Genomic DNA, 15697 nt, shown 5'->3' on the forward strand with positions numbered 1-15697 from the left:
CGCGGCGTCCCGGCAGCCCGGGGGCCGGAGCCGCGGCGCGGCGTCCCGGCAGCGCGGGGGCTGCGTTTGCACGGGTGGTTTGTACGGGCGGCCGGTCCCGCTTTCGGGGGAGGCTGAACTAGCACCGGGAGCGGGAGCGGCCGGGCTTCCTCGCCGGGGCTGAAGTCAGCGCGGCTGCCCGCGGGGCTGGGCGGGACGCGCCGTCCTGGGGTTGCAGCCCGCGGTTACCGCCGAGGACGCGACATGGCCTTTGACGTCCGTGATCCGCTTCGGTGCGTTTTTATGGTGATCTAAGGAGAGAGGTAAGGCGGGGGGCGGCAGCACGCGCACGTTTGAGCACCAAATACAGCTCCGTCCCCTCGCGCTTCATCCCGATCCCTGGCGGAACAGCCGGCGTCTCTGCTCCCCGTGCATTCCTGAAAAAGGGGGTGCTGTTGGGCGGGTTTTCGGAGCTCTGCCGTGGTACTCCCAGCGCGGTCAGGTAGTTGGTGGCAGGCGCCTGCCCTGCGCCGCGCTGCCGAGGCCCTCCTGCTGGACGTGGCTTTTAGGCTGAAATGATTGCTGCGAGTGGAATAATAGCGATTTAGCTGTACCTGACAAAATACTCCGTGATCTCTTCCGCTAAAGCTTGGAAGCTACAGTATAGTTACATGCTAGTTCTATTTTTATTCTCATGAAACTCTATTATGCTTTTTGACTTAATAAAAAAAAATTAACATTGTCATGATATAGGTGATCTCCAGTTCACATGGGGAAATCTTGATGTAAAACTGCTTTTATTTATTTATTTATTTATCTTAATGAATCCAGTCAATTTTAGCTTCTGGCATTTAATAACAAGTTATTGGCAATAACACTCTTTTTCACAATACCAGTGGGCACATTTATGTATTTAATTTCTGTTTTTTCTTAAAAAAAAAAAAAAAGTCTCAGAATGAACAGCTATTTTAGGAATCTAACTTAACCTCAAGTTAGTTACATTAGACAAGGGGCTTTCCGCCGCCTGAACGCTGGCATTCCCCTGGTCTGAGAGCGAGAATGTAGCACAGAATGACTATATACAGCTGTGATTAAATACTTAGGGGAGTTCTGAGCTGCGATACTGGGAAATACAGATATCATTTGGGGTAAAATGTACTGATAATGAAGTGGTCTCAAATTCTGTGGTGGAAAAGCTGGAAAGCTCAAGCCACAGCCTTTCAGAGAATAAAAATCCAGATTGATGCAGTATAAAAAAATAATCGCATCACCCTTATTCCATCCTCCAACTTCATGTGAGGTCCCACAGCTTCACACCTAGCTCTGTAGTCCACCCTTCACGCCCAGTCAGCTTGCCAGGGTTGTACTTTATGGCAAACCATCAAAAGGCAGTGAGCAGAGGACTGTCAAGTCTGTATGGCTTTGCATTTTGCTATGGTCTTACTGTTCTTTGAACCTACTGTGCATACATGGCAAAACATATCTGGTTTTTGTGTCTGTTTTCTGTGGGTTCAGAGTGGTGTAAGATTAAAGGAAAGTTGGGTTCATATCTAAAGTTCCTGTGCATATTTCTGTCAGGTTCCTTCGGTCTTTAATTTGATAGGGGGAAAAAAAAAAGTCGGCTGCTTTAGTTTCCTCTTACATTTTTAAGAGCAGATCTCTAGAGCTCCTTAGCATCTCAGTAGACTTCTTCTGCCCTACTCTACTTGAAGGCATCTTTCTTCAACATTTGCAGTCACAGTACTTCAGAAGAAATTTTACCAGTACTTTGTCCAGTGGTATTAACACTTCCTTATCTTGACCATAAATACGTCATCTAAAGCTATTTTCTAGAAATGAGTGGTAACGTTATAATCTTTTGATATACCAGTACTGAAAGAAAGCATTATGAAATTACCGAGTGATACATCTTTTGAATAAGCATTATAGGAGGATGTGGGTAGGGTTAGGAACAAGGGTGCCTCTCTAACCTACTGTTTCTCAGGTTTCTTCCCCAAACCAGCACACTTATTACTTTTCTCCACCAGTTCTCTCTGATCCTGTTTGTTCTTCCTCCCACCCTTTTTCAGCCACGTGCACGCAAGACAGCTTTGTGCCTCTAGAGAGAGGGTTAAGCGCAGCTGGTGGCAGCACCCAGTTTATGGAGCCCAGAGACTGCAGAGGTAGCGTTGCCCACTGCAGACCTGGGACAGCGAGGAGGAAAGCAGAGGGTGTCATGCAGGGCAGTAGTGACTTGAGCCCAAGACTAGTATTGCAAACACCAGAATGACAATAGCACCTAACAATATTTTGTTAATATGCTGCAGAGATAACATCAATCTGTTTGACACACTGCATACTAGGACCCTGCTGTCTTCATGACTTGTGAAAAAGAGGTATTATTCTAACTTTGGTGAACCCACATTGTATTTATTCATGTACTATTATGCTTTTTCTTAAAATTTCCCTAAGCCTTAGCAAACTCTTGAGGCTATGCTAGCAAGGCTCTAATTAACTAAATTACATTTTCCTTCTTCTTTCGCGTAGGCACTGCCTTTTCTTGTCTTTCTGGGAGGTGCTACCAAACCCAGTTCAATAGTTTGCTTGTTTTTTACTTCTAGCAATCGGACCTGCAGTTCCTTGTAACAGTTCTCAGAGTTCTTTGTTTGAGACAGTTCAGTCCCTCTGATCTGAGTTCTGCTTTTGTTTGGTTGTGGTATCTTTGGCCTGCGCTTACTGGGCTTGTCTTCTGGCACATTTCACTTCATGCTAGGGTTTCTTGATCTGAGACCGTAGTTTTCTCTGCTGAGCATTTTTCCTGTCCCTTGGAAGCTCTCTGCTTATTCTACCTTTCCTTCTTTATTAGGTAATTCATCTCAATAAGTCTGGAAACCTTCTTATGAATTCTCTTGTCACTTCCTTAGGTTACAAATTCTGCAGATATGAGTATTGTAATTTAAACATGTTCCAGACCTCCTCTGTGTTCAAGTCCTCCAGCTTTTCATTCCTGTTCATCTCACTGATGAGTTCCCTTAGTTTTTCAGATTTGCCTTTTGAAATCGAAAACCTTAATTGAAATGTACTTTGGTTGCTCTGCCATTTAATTTAAACCAAATCAATCATAAAGAGTAAAACTGGGATTATTTTCTTTCAGCAATCTTTCTGTAAGCAGCGACTCATCAACAGTAAGTCTAAAATCCTGATATTACTAGTTGAATCAGTAACTGTATGTTGAAAAAATTGGTCAGCTATGACATCCAGAAATGGATAAGGCTGATTTATAGTACTTTGTTCTTTGTATTTTGAAAATAAGTCTTTCAGAATCTTTCAAATTACTTTKTAAACACTAGTTACTTAAACAACTGATCCATTCCCACAGCATTTATTGAACAGATGCTTACATAGTTACCTGTATGGTAATACTCTTGAAAAAGGACCAGTTCAATATCTCTTAGTAAGGAATTTCCCTCCTCATGGTGCAATCTCACAAAAAGCATAGGAGGGGTAAACCAGAAGGGAAGAATGCAGATATGTCAGGAGCATGGCTTTATTCTGGGAAATTGGAAAGGGTCATCTTAGTGTACTGTCCTCCTTTCTTTGCTTGCCTGTGAATCTAGTTTGTTAAGTCTGGTGTTTTCAATCCTCTGCTTCATTTCTGCTTCTCTGCCTGATATTTTTTTGCCTTGTTATTTCTCTTCTGCTTCATTGCTTGAACTGTGCTAGAAAAGGGACTTGGCCATAATTTGCAAGCTCTCTCAGGATCTGTTTAAAGCTGAAGGAGTAGGGGACTGAACACTTTGGTGTTCTGCAGGCTGGGGAGGATGCAAGAGTTAAGTGAGCGTATGCCAGCAAGTGAACTGAACTGAGCATGAAGTGCTTATTATTTTGAAAATGGGAAGGTCAGGATTGTAGGAGGGAGAGCTTAAGAAAATAAGTGTGTCTCATTACTGAACAGCAAATGTGAAGTCCTGTAATTATTTGTAAAAGCCTTCTAGCATCCCTGTGAGGCAGCGAAGCATTGCCCACTGACGGAAGAGCCAAGGCGAAAGGACTTACCGACMTCCAGAGAGAAAACCTGTTAGTGTATTGCAGATATCTTGTTTCCCAGCTGGTGAACTCACCAATACAAGCACTGTCTTCCATAATTTTGTGAAAGGAGCTTTAACAGTAACTTAAGATTCATATTCTAAAAAATTAATAGTTCATGATAAAGCTTACAAAATGAGGTCCCTAGTCTGATGTCACTAGTTGCATTTATATGTGTTAATGAAAGCTAGCTTGTTCTCTCTAATTGCTCTTAAAAACAAGCTGACAGTAGTGTAATCTGCTTATACAGCACCTTTTCTTTGGATGCCATTGTAATGTAAATATTAAAATTACCTTGTTTATATTTCAGTTTAATAGTTTATTGCACTTGTATTAGTATTTGAATGTTCATTCATACTATATACTTAGCAGCTGACTTCAATTTTATATGTATTTAAAAGAATTGTTTAGGAAGCCTTTTCAAATGGTGCCTGTAAGTAGTAGTTGACACAGTGCATTCCATAATATTGATACAGTTGAAATAAATTGTTTGGCCAATGTATACTTAGCTGATAAACATCCCTTAAATTACTTAATCTGATAATCTATTCAAGCTTCCATTAGCCATGTGTTCTGTTACTTTTCAGTGTAATTTTCGTTATTATTTCTTGGAGATGAATTGTTATGGAGTTAGGTGAAGGGAGGGGAAGATGCATCAGAAAATTAGCTTCACTTGTTTAAAAAAAATCAGATAGAAGGCAAGTTTTTTCTTCTCTTCTTTGTGCCCTTTTCCTGTTGAAAAGGAATCCTGGGGACCTAATGATTATTAACAAGAAAATAAATGGTCAACTACATGATATTCTTTTTTGCTTGTTCTTCTTTCCTAATTCTGGACTCATTGTATTTCATCTGTTTTGAACACAAGCTCTTTTGTAAAGTGAGAAAGCCAACCCAAACTGCAGAAAGTATTTTAATGAAGTTTAGGTTCAGAGACGATGAGTTGAAAACTTTGCAGCTCTCTAATAAAGCTGTAAAAATTCCTGCTTTTCGTTCAAGATACACTTGTTTTCATGGATCACAGAGGTGCTTAAAAATGGAAATAGTGGGGGTTTTTCTCTTGCTTTTCTCTTAGAGTTTGTTGTAATTTTTCAATAACAACATTTCTAATGGCAGAAGATGGTACCTGCTTCAATAAAACTTTAATTGAGAAAGAACGATCAGGTGTAGGTTACTTGCCGTGCTGGAATAGGTTTCTCTTCTGTTCCTGCAGACACTCCCCAGAGCTACGCTGCTCCTACAGTATACCACGAGGGACAGTAACGGGGAGGAGGAGGCAGCCAGAGAGGCTGTGGCTGTGGCTTACAACTTTGGGCTCTCACCCAAGATGTACAAAACCTGCATTCACTCTTTTGAACTCTCAGTTTGCAGAAGCAAGCTGTTGTCCTCCGAACCCCAGTGGGGGCCTTTGCTGTCATTCAGAAGACACATTTAAGAATTAATCAACTGTAGACTTTGCTGTTGTTCTGCAGTTCATCATAGCTTCCATTTTTGATGCTTTGCAAAATTAAAATTAGATACAGACTAACAAATCTACTGTCATATGTGGGTTTCAGTTCTACTTTTATTGTGTGGCTGAACACAAGAACAATTTTAAAGATTAGTAAGATCATAGAATACACATAGGATTAACTTGTAATCTAAGTAAAAAATGAGCTTGCAGACTGAATTAGTCTTCTCAGCATGTGCATTTGTAAAAGCCCATAGCCAAGTCTTCATTTTAATGGTTAATATTCTTCATTAAATGTTGCTGTTTATCTTGCTCAAGGAATTTCTTGTAAGTGTGGAACTAATGGGTTGATAATGAATTTWTACATTCATAATGAAAAAGTTTGAGTCTACTGCAGAAACAAAAATATTGGACCATTTTTCAGTGTTTTCGAAAAGTAGAAGAAGAATTATTTTCTAATTTGCTGTACTAAAAAGTAAATATTCAGTGATCAAATTTTGTTTTAATACTGAATAAAAGCAGTAGGAGAATACACATGAGGACATAGAAAGCCGAGATAAATGTGTATGGTACAGTAGCTATAAAGCATCTCAGTAGCATATCAAAGCAATATGTGCTCTGAAAAAGAGGGCTGAAGTCAGTGTAGATTACTTGGAAAGCATCAATGATGAAATATTTCTTACAGCACTCATTAATAACTCAATTGTAGAAAATTTAGGAAACTGTAGAAATGTGGAAAATGTAGGAAGGTGAATAATGTCTTGTTGACATCTAGATTTCTAACTGAACAACCAAGGAGTTTTTCTGTTCAGACTTGAGGGTAGAAAGACTCTGAGCAGAAGTAAATTTGGCTGCTACAAAGGAAAGTAAGGACAGTAACTAATGTTGAAAAAATTTTGAAAAGAGAGAAATCAAGATGTCCCCAAAGGAAGATTGTGAGATAACAYTGGACAGAATTTGGTGGTTCAGTGACTACTAGTTGCACATCATCAGTACCTCATAGGAAACTTTAAATATTCTCTATTTATACATCTCTGGGTTTTTTCTTAATACTTAGACTTCTGTATTAAATTAGAAATTTTATTTCTTAAGATTTACTTTCTACTGCTGCAGCACTTGAATTGTAATTACTGTGGAAAAGATTGTGCTGTTGTGAAACTTGTTTTTTTCCTACTGATATCTCATTTCTCTTCCTATGAAGCGGTCCTTTTTTACTCATGCGTATTTTAGTCACATAAATATAATCATTCAAAGTTAAAGAAAGGTGGGGATTTTTGCTCAGTTTTTGGAAGAAGGGAATGAAATATGTATGCTCTAGGATGCTAATTGAAGTTTTAGGCAAGTTGCTAGAAGGTGAAAATCTTGTTTTCTAGTCAGCATTTACTTAGTTCATTCATGTGAAAAGTTGCGTGGATTCAGCCCTGTCCCAAACGGGCAGGTGTCTCCACAGCAAATGACTTGAGTATTGGCGTTGTCTTCAGAGATCATTACCAGAATGGGTGCAAGGGTGGACCAGCTTTCTCAAGCATGCTGAGGCAATATTTGAAAGAAGAGCACAGGAAAGCATTCATTGCAGCTGTTGGAAAAGCAGAGGCTTATGTTTTTCAGCACTTTCACCCCAGTTTAGGAAAGAATGCAAAACTCTCTGGGATATGAAATACAGCTTTTCATAGCTTCTTGTAAGGTCCCCAAGGTCTCTTTCTGCAGCCATCTGTCTGGAGAGTCCTGCGCATTTCAGACTCTGTCTAACTAAGGGTTGCAGACACTGCTGCTTAATGACCTCTGAAATGGAATTTTTTTCCTTTCGTAATGCCATACTGTACATTTATTATGTATAAGAATTACTGGGCCATCACTGAAACAAGAAATTTGATTCACTTGCTGATATTTATTGCTATCTTAGTTCCATATCCAACACRATATTGAAGCAGATGTGTTCTGCTAGATGTGTTCCATTACAGTCTACGAAAATACTCTTGGTATCTTAAATTAGGCATATTTTTATACTGCTATTAAAATAAACAATGTTTTAGTCTTGTGCTAATCATATTGCACTGATAATCTTGTATTGTGAAGGGATGTAGCTGAACAGGCAGAAGAAAGAAGTTGCTGTATATATGAAAGAGTAGTCCTTGTTTTACTTAATGATAGTAGTTGCAATGACAAAAAATAGTAGCAGAAAGTTTTTGTTTTTGTTTTGGGAATAGAAGAACATCCTGAGGATTTTTAACCTTAAATTTACAAAATCAAGAAAACCCCCAACAAATCTAGTTTTCATTTATAGAAATTGTTAAATAATGTAGTTTTTGTTTTTCTGCCAAAATAAGCAGAGAAGGTTGTTTTCCATTGGATGAATCTTAAAATATTTAAAGTTTGGGAACACCTGATATATCATCCATTTTTCTGGATATGTTCTTACTGAAGCTATGGGGCTTTTTAGCAAATGTTCTTTCTGCTTCCAGTTTCTGTTTGAATCAATGCTTGTTTACTATGGTAGTTTTTATAGGTTTGACCTGTTGATCAGTCCTATTTTCATTATCATTATTAATGACTTTGGAATAAGGTATAGGTATGAGGTTGCAGAACCTGCCACTGATACAAATCTGGGAGGCTGCTACTGCTGATATTGAAAAGGATTCCAGCCCCAGGATGTGGGAAGAATTGGATGAATTTTTTACTGAGTAGTAGAAATGAAAAGAAATGGAGCAAAGTTATGGGTACTGAGCAAAGACTTCTGGTATAAATTGGGAACTCCTTGATTGGGTGTGGTGGATAGAAATAGAGGAAAATAGGTGCTTTGGCTAATGGTAAGATGACAATAAACTGTCAGTGTTACACAGGTCTGAAAAAAGGTAGTATGATTTTTAGGGGCACTAGACAAGTAACTTTCAGTAAAGACAGGGAAGCGTTAATGCTTTTTTAATGGGCATCGGTAAGATCTCATTTAGAGCATGTGGTCACCTGTGCTCAAACAGAGAAACGAAAGCAGGAACAAGGCAAATGAGAGTCACTGGGGTGGTTACAGGAGCTTCCGTCTTACGAGCAGCACAGAGCGTATTTATCCTAGCAAAACACAGGAGGTAACTCTTCATAAAATGACTTTACAAGTTAATATGAGGGAGGGATAAAAAACAAATCGTCCGGGGTAGCCTCAAAGCATGCAGGGTGGCCTGCGGGGGCCACACTTTGTCACTGGTATTCTGCATTTCCCTCTCCTTCCCAAAGCCTTAGTTGCTCTTTTGTAGGCAGAGACAGGTTGCCTAGTGGGTTGTAATAAAAAAAAAAAAACACTAAAAAAACCCCCAACCCAAACCTCAGGTGCCTAGCTGGTGTGTCTCTCAATCTTCTCATACTAACTGTTGGTTGAAATAATTCCCCCTTGCCTCAGTCTGACAAGCATTGTTGAAGGGATGTAGCGTGGGACACTGGTCCCTTCCTAGATCCCCCGAGTATTTTCACCCAGCGCTTCGTCCATTTCTTCATACTGGCAGTTGCAATCCCATGAGCCATAATCTGGAGGGTATTGGGAAACATTTGGCGTATGGCAGAAATGGTTGTTAGGAGTAATTATTTAAAATGTTGTAAAGTGGCTGCTTATTAAAGAGAACTGGATTTATTTACTCCAGTTCTGCGATCATATGCCTCTTTCTCTGTTTTAAAGATGACTTCTGTAAAGTGCCCTTACTTTCTCTGGCATACCTGGAAAGGTGAGGTGGAAGGAAGTAAGGTACTTTGCTAAATGCTGGTATTGCTGTCTTTACAAAATTACTTTCTCCACTGAATTACGAATCTAAATATTAATTTGAATGTTATAAAGGTAAAAAGATAATACGATATGCTCTCATAGTAATTGCATATGACATTTTTTTTATTAAGTTGTCAACCCATATATTAGCAATGTTATTTTGCATTTTCTGCCACTTTTTATAATGGAATATGTCTTCAAGAGTATATTATGGCACACACTTGAAAAGATGCAAAATTCATGCATTAAGCTGTCACTTTTCCAATAAAATAATGCCACGTCTGAGGGTTGATGTGAGTGGTAAATATTTCAGTCAGTATCTTGGCATCTATTCAAAATCTACCATTTCATATAGTTTGTGTGTAGTTTGTATTTAAAAACTAAAAATCACCTTAATATGATATTATAGTGCATGAAAACAGAAAATAACAAAGCAAAGGTGAAAACAAAAGAACAAAATGATGAATGGTGGTTTTCTCCCCCCTCCCCCTTTCCCCTGCCCCTTTGTGTCAGGAACTGCTGAAATGGGTTGTGGATTGAACAAGCTAGAGAAGCATGATGAAAAACGACCTGGTAATATCTATTCAACTTTGAAGAGGCCCCAGGTAGAAACCAAGATAGATGTTTGCTATGAGTATCGATTCCTGGACTTCACGACACTAAATGATAGTAAGTACGCAGTGTTTTTCTTTAGATTTTTTTTTTCCTCCCTAAACTAACAAGTTAAGTGCTTCGTAATGGCTTTAAATAGAATAGCATGTGTAATAGTTAAGTTTTTAAAAAGTTCTAGTTTCTTTAAATAAATGTCTTCTGGTCAATCATAATACTTGCAAGAAAAGATGTTCTTCAGAATTTTCTGTAAATTTTTAACTTAATATCTATTTGTAGCTGCTCAGATTGTAGTTTCTTTTTATCCATGATTGTTTTTTTGCTCTAAGGATGTGTGTTGGTTTGCCTTACTTTACATTTTATCCAGGTTTCAAATGGTAAAGCGATTCAGGTCTGGCAGGTTATATACTTTCCTGCTCTTTCTTTCTTTCTTCCCTTTTTACTCCCCATGCTTCCTCAGGAGTGTTTTGAGAGGATAAAGACAGTGTTTTCAAATTTGCTAATCTACCTTAAGTGATTCTTATCTGGTTACAAATACTTATAGGTGCATCTATGTGGGTAGAAACAGGAAAATGTGAGATGCTGAAGATTTTTAACATCAAAGGGGGAAAGGTCCAGTCTCATGGATTTTTTTCCCTTTTTTTTTTTGATATCTGAAATAGTTTGTTTTAATTCATATGACTCTCCATAGATATTTCATTTCTTTCCTCCCTGATTGACATCGAGCAGCTCTGCCAGTATTGCTCACACCATCGCCTGTGCCCTCCTTCACTTCAAGATTAGCCTGTTCTACAAGCAATTACTCCTCACACCATTTGGAAATCTGTAGCTTGAGCAGAAGGCTGGGACCTGCTTCTTGCTATATATAAAACAACACAGTACCAAAATCTGTTATAGCTAGTTGGCAGGATGCCAGGTGTAGCGCTCTGCTTTTGCCCTGCAGTGTGCTGCTGCTTCTCTGCTTTTGCAAGCTGGGTCAGAAGAGGAGCCGAAGCAGTAGGTCCCTGTCTGCGTAAGGCTAAGAGCTGCCAGTAGCTTGTTTGCTGTGAGGCCCCTCGCTGTGCAGTTCTGTGTGTTCAGCCCATAGTCAGAAGATTTTGTTGTTCTTTAAAGTTTGCTGCAAGTGGGCTTGCATTTGGAAAAAGTTTGGAATAGGTGGTTGAACAGGAGGCAATGTGAGAGCTGAGAAGTTTTACCTTTGCAGACTTCTCTTTGTGCCTCTCTTCCTTGCCCTTGGATTGCTCCATTTGGTGCTGTACTGACCGGGATGCATTGCAGTTATTGAAAGTACCAAACAGTCAGAGAAGAATTGTTTTTTTCCTGTTTATGTATTGCAGTTGTTTCTACATTTATTTATTTTACTTTCAAACTGAGCTGTTTGAGTTCTGGGAAATTTCATTTCTGTAGTTTTATAGATTGACAACTTTTACTGCAATGTATGGCACATTGTGGAATTAGTGAATAGGAGGCTTCATATACTGAATATGAATTAATATATGTGTAGGCTTTTCTGTCATGGCTCATCACAGTTCTATCCAAATGCCTCTTTACTACAAGCTTTACTAAGTATATTCTCCTAATACCTCAGGAAGCATATATCTCTGTCACTATATGGATGAGGAACCAGTACACACAGCAGCAATGTGACTTGCCTCAGGCACAGAGCATGTCTGGCACAGAGCATATCTGGCACAGAGCAAACAATAAAACCCAGGACCTATTTAAATGGATCGGTTTGCTGTAAAGCATACTCCTACATTGTTCTTGCTAGTCCTGGATTGTTCTATGACAGGTTTAGAAGGTGTGGTTTTAAGATGACCGTGAGGAGAGGTACTTTTATCAAATCCTTTGGCAGCTCCCACTGAGTTGTGGCTTCTGCTCTGGCACGTTGCACCCTGTCACTCTGGTCTCTGAAGATGCCAGCGGGTAGACAGGCGAGGATGAGGTGGAGCTGCTGTTCCTGCTCTTTCTCCTTAGTATCACCCAGGACTCCATGTGCTCTCAGCATGTGGCAGGGGAGCAGCTCCTGGTGATGCAGCTCCCTCCCTCCCTGTTCATGTCGCTGGCTGTACAGAGCCTCACGACCCAGTACGTAGCGGTACGGTATTTCAGGTTCTTCCTCAAGGGTGAGACCTCTGCTAACAGCATCACTGGTTCATTTATATTTTAGTGCAAAAGTAACCTCTGCTGTGTAACCACAGTTAATGATGAGTGTTTGACAAATGCCTGTGTGGGCTCAGACATTCTTGCCGTGGATTCCCATTTTAAAAATGAGATGCTCACAGCTGTGTAAGAACTTTAGCTAAATTGTGAAGTCTGTCTTCTGTGAATCTGCTATAGTCCTTTTTGTGCATGTATATCCTGACATCTTTTCCACAGGTTTTCTGCTTCAGTTTTCATTTTTAGAGTAAGCCATGCTAAATTGTGAGTGGCTGCATAGTATTTTATTATATGCTTATTCTAGGCCTTATTTAGAACTCTGCTGGGCCTGGCTCTGAAGACAGTTATTCATTTTCTCTGAGGCTTTTCTACAGTGTTTGCTGCTCTGATATCTGTATCTCTCACAAGCATTTAATCTTATGTTGGGAAGGATGTGATTATCTCCATTTTGCAAATAGGGAGCTAATACACAGACAGATTACTGACAGAAGTTTTTTCCAAGTATTTAGTGTTATTTCATGTATTCCAACAGCAGCTCTCATTGACTTTAGATATAAATGTGGATACCGATCACATTTGTGGTTTGGAACCTGTCTGACAACCAGAAAATCCAAGATCACTTCTGAAACATTGTGTATGTTTTAAACTACAGTTTCACAGGCAGCTAAGTGGACATAACAGTTTGCTGCTTCAATAATTGGGTAGGTCTTGCTCCCCTCATCCACCATGCAGTGCTACCCTTGTAGCACCTTGTATACCAGCTCTATGAAGCGGTTTGACTCATGAATCTGGCAGAAGACTTTGCAATCTTTTTGTTTGGTTATCCTCTGCCAGGTCAGCGTCTTCTGGAAGAGTCTGAAAAATGCTGGAGCTGGTATAAATGATGGGAGTGTGCATCCAGGAAAAGAAATGGGACCTCAATTAAATCAGCTCACAACATCTTATGAACCCGTTCCCTTAGCATCAGTCTGTCCAAAGCAAGTATATAGTTCAGTCCTCCTGGTCATTTCTCTCCTGTCTTAGCCAGTAAGTTGCTTTTTCTTGCTGTCCTTGGTTAGTGTTTACCTTATGACTTACACAGCTGAAGGAACCTACCTATGTTCCTGTATTAAAAATTTTTATTCCTTCCCAAACTCAAGCCTTGCTGTGCACTGATTGAGGCAGATGTCCAATAGAAAATACAGTGTTTGATCACTTATTTAAGTACTGTATAAATAATGCATGTGTGCAAAAGACTGAATTAGGGTTGCAAGTGTAACCTTCATTCTGACATTCCCCAGTGTTACAGGCTTGACATACTTGAATGTAGAGTGTTTGCAGAAAGATTTCCTAAGCTTTTAAGGAAAGCAGTCTGTGAAGAACCCCTCCTTTTCCATTGTGTGCCGTGAATCCTGATATCTGTATTGTTCTTCAGAAATAAAACCGTTAGATCTGCCAAGCTGACCTTTACTGCGTGAGCMTGTGTGATAATTGATAGTAACAAAGGGGTTATCATCTATTGTAGATTAGCACTTGAGGAATAAAGAACACTTTGCTAAGGCATTTCAAAGCCTTAGGTGGGTGTCTTATTTTTCTGTTGGTGGCCTGCTGTCTGCTTATAGCTTGTCTGTCTGCTTATAGGCCTTCTTTTTCTTGTTTTTGCTGAGGGGACCTCCTCCAAGAAATCACGGTCTGTCTTCAGTATTGTCCCTTGACAGTATCTTGCTATGCTCTGCTCCTTGGGCTTCTGCACTGTCCAAAGCTTTTGGGCTGCTGCTCTCCCTCAGGTGAAATCATGCCAGACTACACTTGAACTAAATTGATGAAAACAGCACAATTTTTACTTGGCAAGAAGGCATTAATCGATTTCTGACATGGATGGCTCATTGATGGGTCAACAAAATGCTTGAGGTGGGGCAGAGCAAGGGTAGGTTCTTCCCCCTTTTGGCAGTAGTGAACTGTTAGGTCACCCTGATTGTAGCATGTAGCTTCACTCCTGGGTCTTCATCCAGCTCCCCAGCTGCCCTCACCTCACTGTCACCTAATAAAGCTCATTCCTTTAGTCAGGCTCGGTTGTCCCTGTATAGTCCAGTCCCCCGTCAGATTGATCTCCATCTTCAGCCAGTTTCTTCTGATGGGTTTTACTTTGCTGTTTTTTTTAAAGAGGAATATATAAATACTCCGCATTCCTGCTATGTTTTGATCTGATTCACCTATTTTGGAAAACTTCCCTTGGAATGACAGATGGTAGGAAAAGTGAGCTCTGCCTCTTCTTTGTCTTTTGTTTCTTTTCTTCCACCTCTTTTCTGTTATGATGACTGTCTGAGAGCAACAGGGAATCTGATATTTATTTATAGCTGCCCTCCTTCCCAGCCTGGTGTAGAGTTTTTTACTGACTTGATTGGAACCTTTTTGCTTCACTTTACATTCCTATTGTAATTCATTGCCCTGATGAGTTACGACAGGTTTTGGTCTTGAATAAAGTTGGTGTGAAACATATGCTAGCCATGTGATGAGAATAAAATGGGGGTATAAATTTTTTCTAAATGGGGAAAGGCTATGTTCTGAGCAAGCCGTTTGTGCTATAAAACCACTAAAATCCAGATATTTTGAGTGACAAAATTAAAAATAACAATACTTCTCATGTCCCAAAGAAGTTCTTAAGTCACAGTGTGAATACAAGGACTGTGTTTTTTATCCCTATTGTCAAGAATTTGTCTCCTTTTTGTGATAAAGATCAAAATGACAAAAATTATTAGAAGTGAAGTCATTAGCTACATTTCAACACTTCTCCTCTATGTTTTGCATAAGTGTTGTAGTCTAAGGACTGAATTACCAGCCCAAAATACTTCCAGTGTCCCAAATCTGGTGCATGCATAGGTCCTTTCTGAATTGAGGCATTTGATTGAGATACATACATACATATGTATTATTTTTGCAATTGACTTGTCTGTGTACATATCTTTAAAGTTCTGATGACCTTATAGATACTATACAGTCATCTTTTGTGCCCAGTTATGCTTCTCAGAAACATTTATTACAGCTTTATTACTTTTTCCTAATAGAAACACAAATAGTGTGTAAATGAACTTTTATAAAATGGCATTTTTTTAAATTAAAATTGAAAGTTAAACATTCCAATATGGAAATATTCTTAAATTAGGATTAAATTTCAGTTGTGTGTAGACTGTGGTTTAATTTATCATAAAAATTCAGTTGGAGAGGGAGAAGAAGGAATCTATTTGGAACTTGGAAATGTCATGCACTGAGAAGCTTGCAAGCTGGGTATAGAGAAAGCATTTTTCCATAGGATTTACGTGCACTCTTTTAAAAGGGAATTCTGTTTGATGCAGAAGGTAGTATTTATTGTTGACTTCAGTAATTACCATCTCTTCCTACCAGTAATTTTTATATTAGATTAAGTAGTTATTTGTGCCTGGCTTCTGCCTTCTGTTTCCTTTCACCATTCATTAAAAAAAAAACACCCTCTCTGAGCAAGTGGCTGTATGTCTGGGGAAAAAAAAAACAGAACAAACCCTACAACCCCGCATTTGCAGGTGTTCTTATTTGATTTAAGACTAGTAAAAGCAATTGTTTTCCCATTGTTGAAGTTATTTGATTTCCTGCTTTCCTTTTGTAAGCAGAGGAACATAAATGAAATCAGCCTTCTACTTTTGTGCTTCCAGTTGACCAGGTTTGTTACCACCATTTTG

At 39.4% G+C, this 15697-nt stretch overlaps 1 protein-coding gene across 6 annotated transcripts in view; it reads left to right on the forward strand.

Moving 5' to 3' along the window:
- Positions 1 to 15697, forward strand: part of RFTN1 (raftlin, lipid raft linker 1) — a 118523-nt gene that overhangs the window by 21239 nt on the left and 81587 nt on the right. For 2 of the 6 annotated variants that reach the window (XM_026068623.1, XM_026068621.1), the window contains exon 2: positions 9750 to 9905. In XM_026068623.1, the coding sequence (XP_025924408.1) occupies positions 9761 to 9905 (145 nt within the window). In that variant the 5' untranslated portion in view covers positions 9750 to 9760. Of the gene's footprint in view, positions 1 to 128; positions 303 to 3116; positions 3144 to 5414; positions 5587 to 9749; positions 9906 to 15697 lie in introns of those variants that run through there. The other 4 variants (XM_026068619.1, XM_026068624.1, XM_026068620.1 and 1 more) reach the window with 4 other exon arrangements.

Source organism: Apteryx rowi, unplaced genomic scaffold, assembly GCF_003343035.1.
Source record: "Apteryx rowi isolate R43461 unplaced genomic scaffold, aptRow1 scaffold_277, whole genome shotgun sequence".
Taxonomy (NCBI): Eukaryota; Metazoa; Chordata; class Aves; order Apterygiformes; family Apterygidae; genus Apteryx; species Apteryx rowi.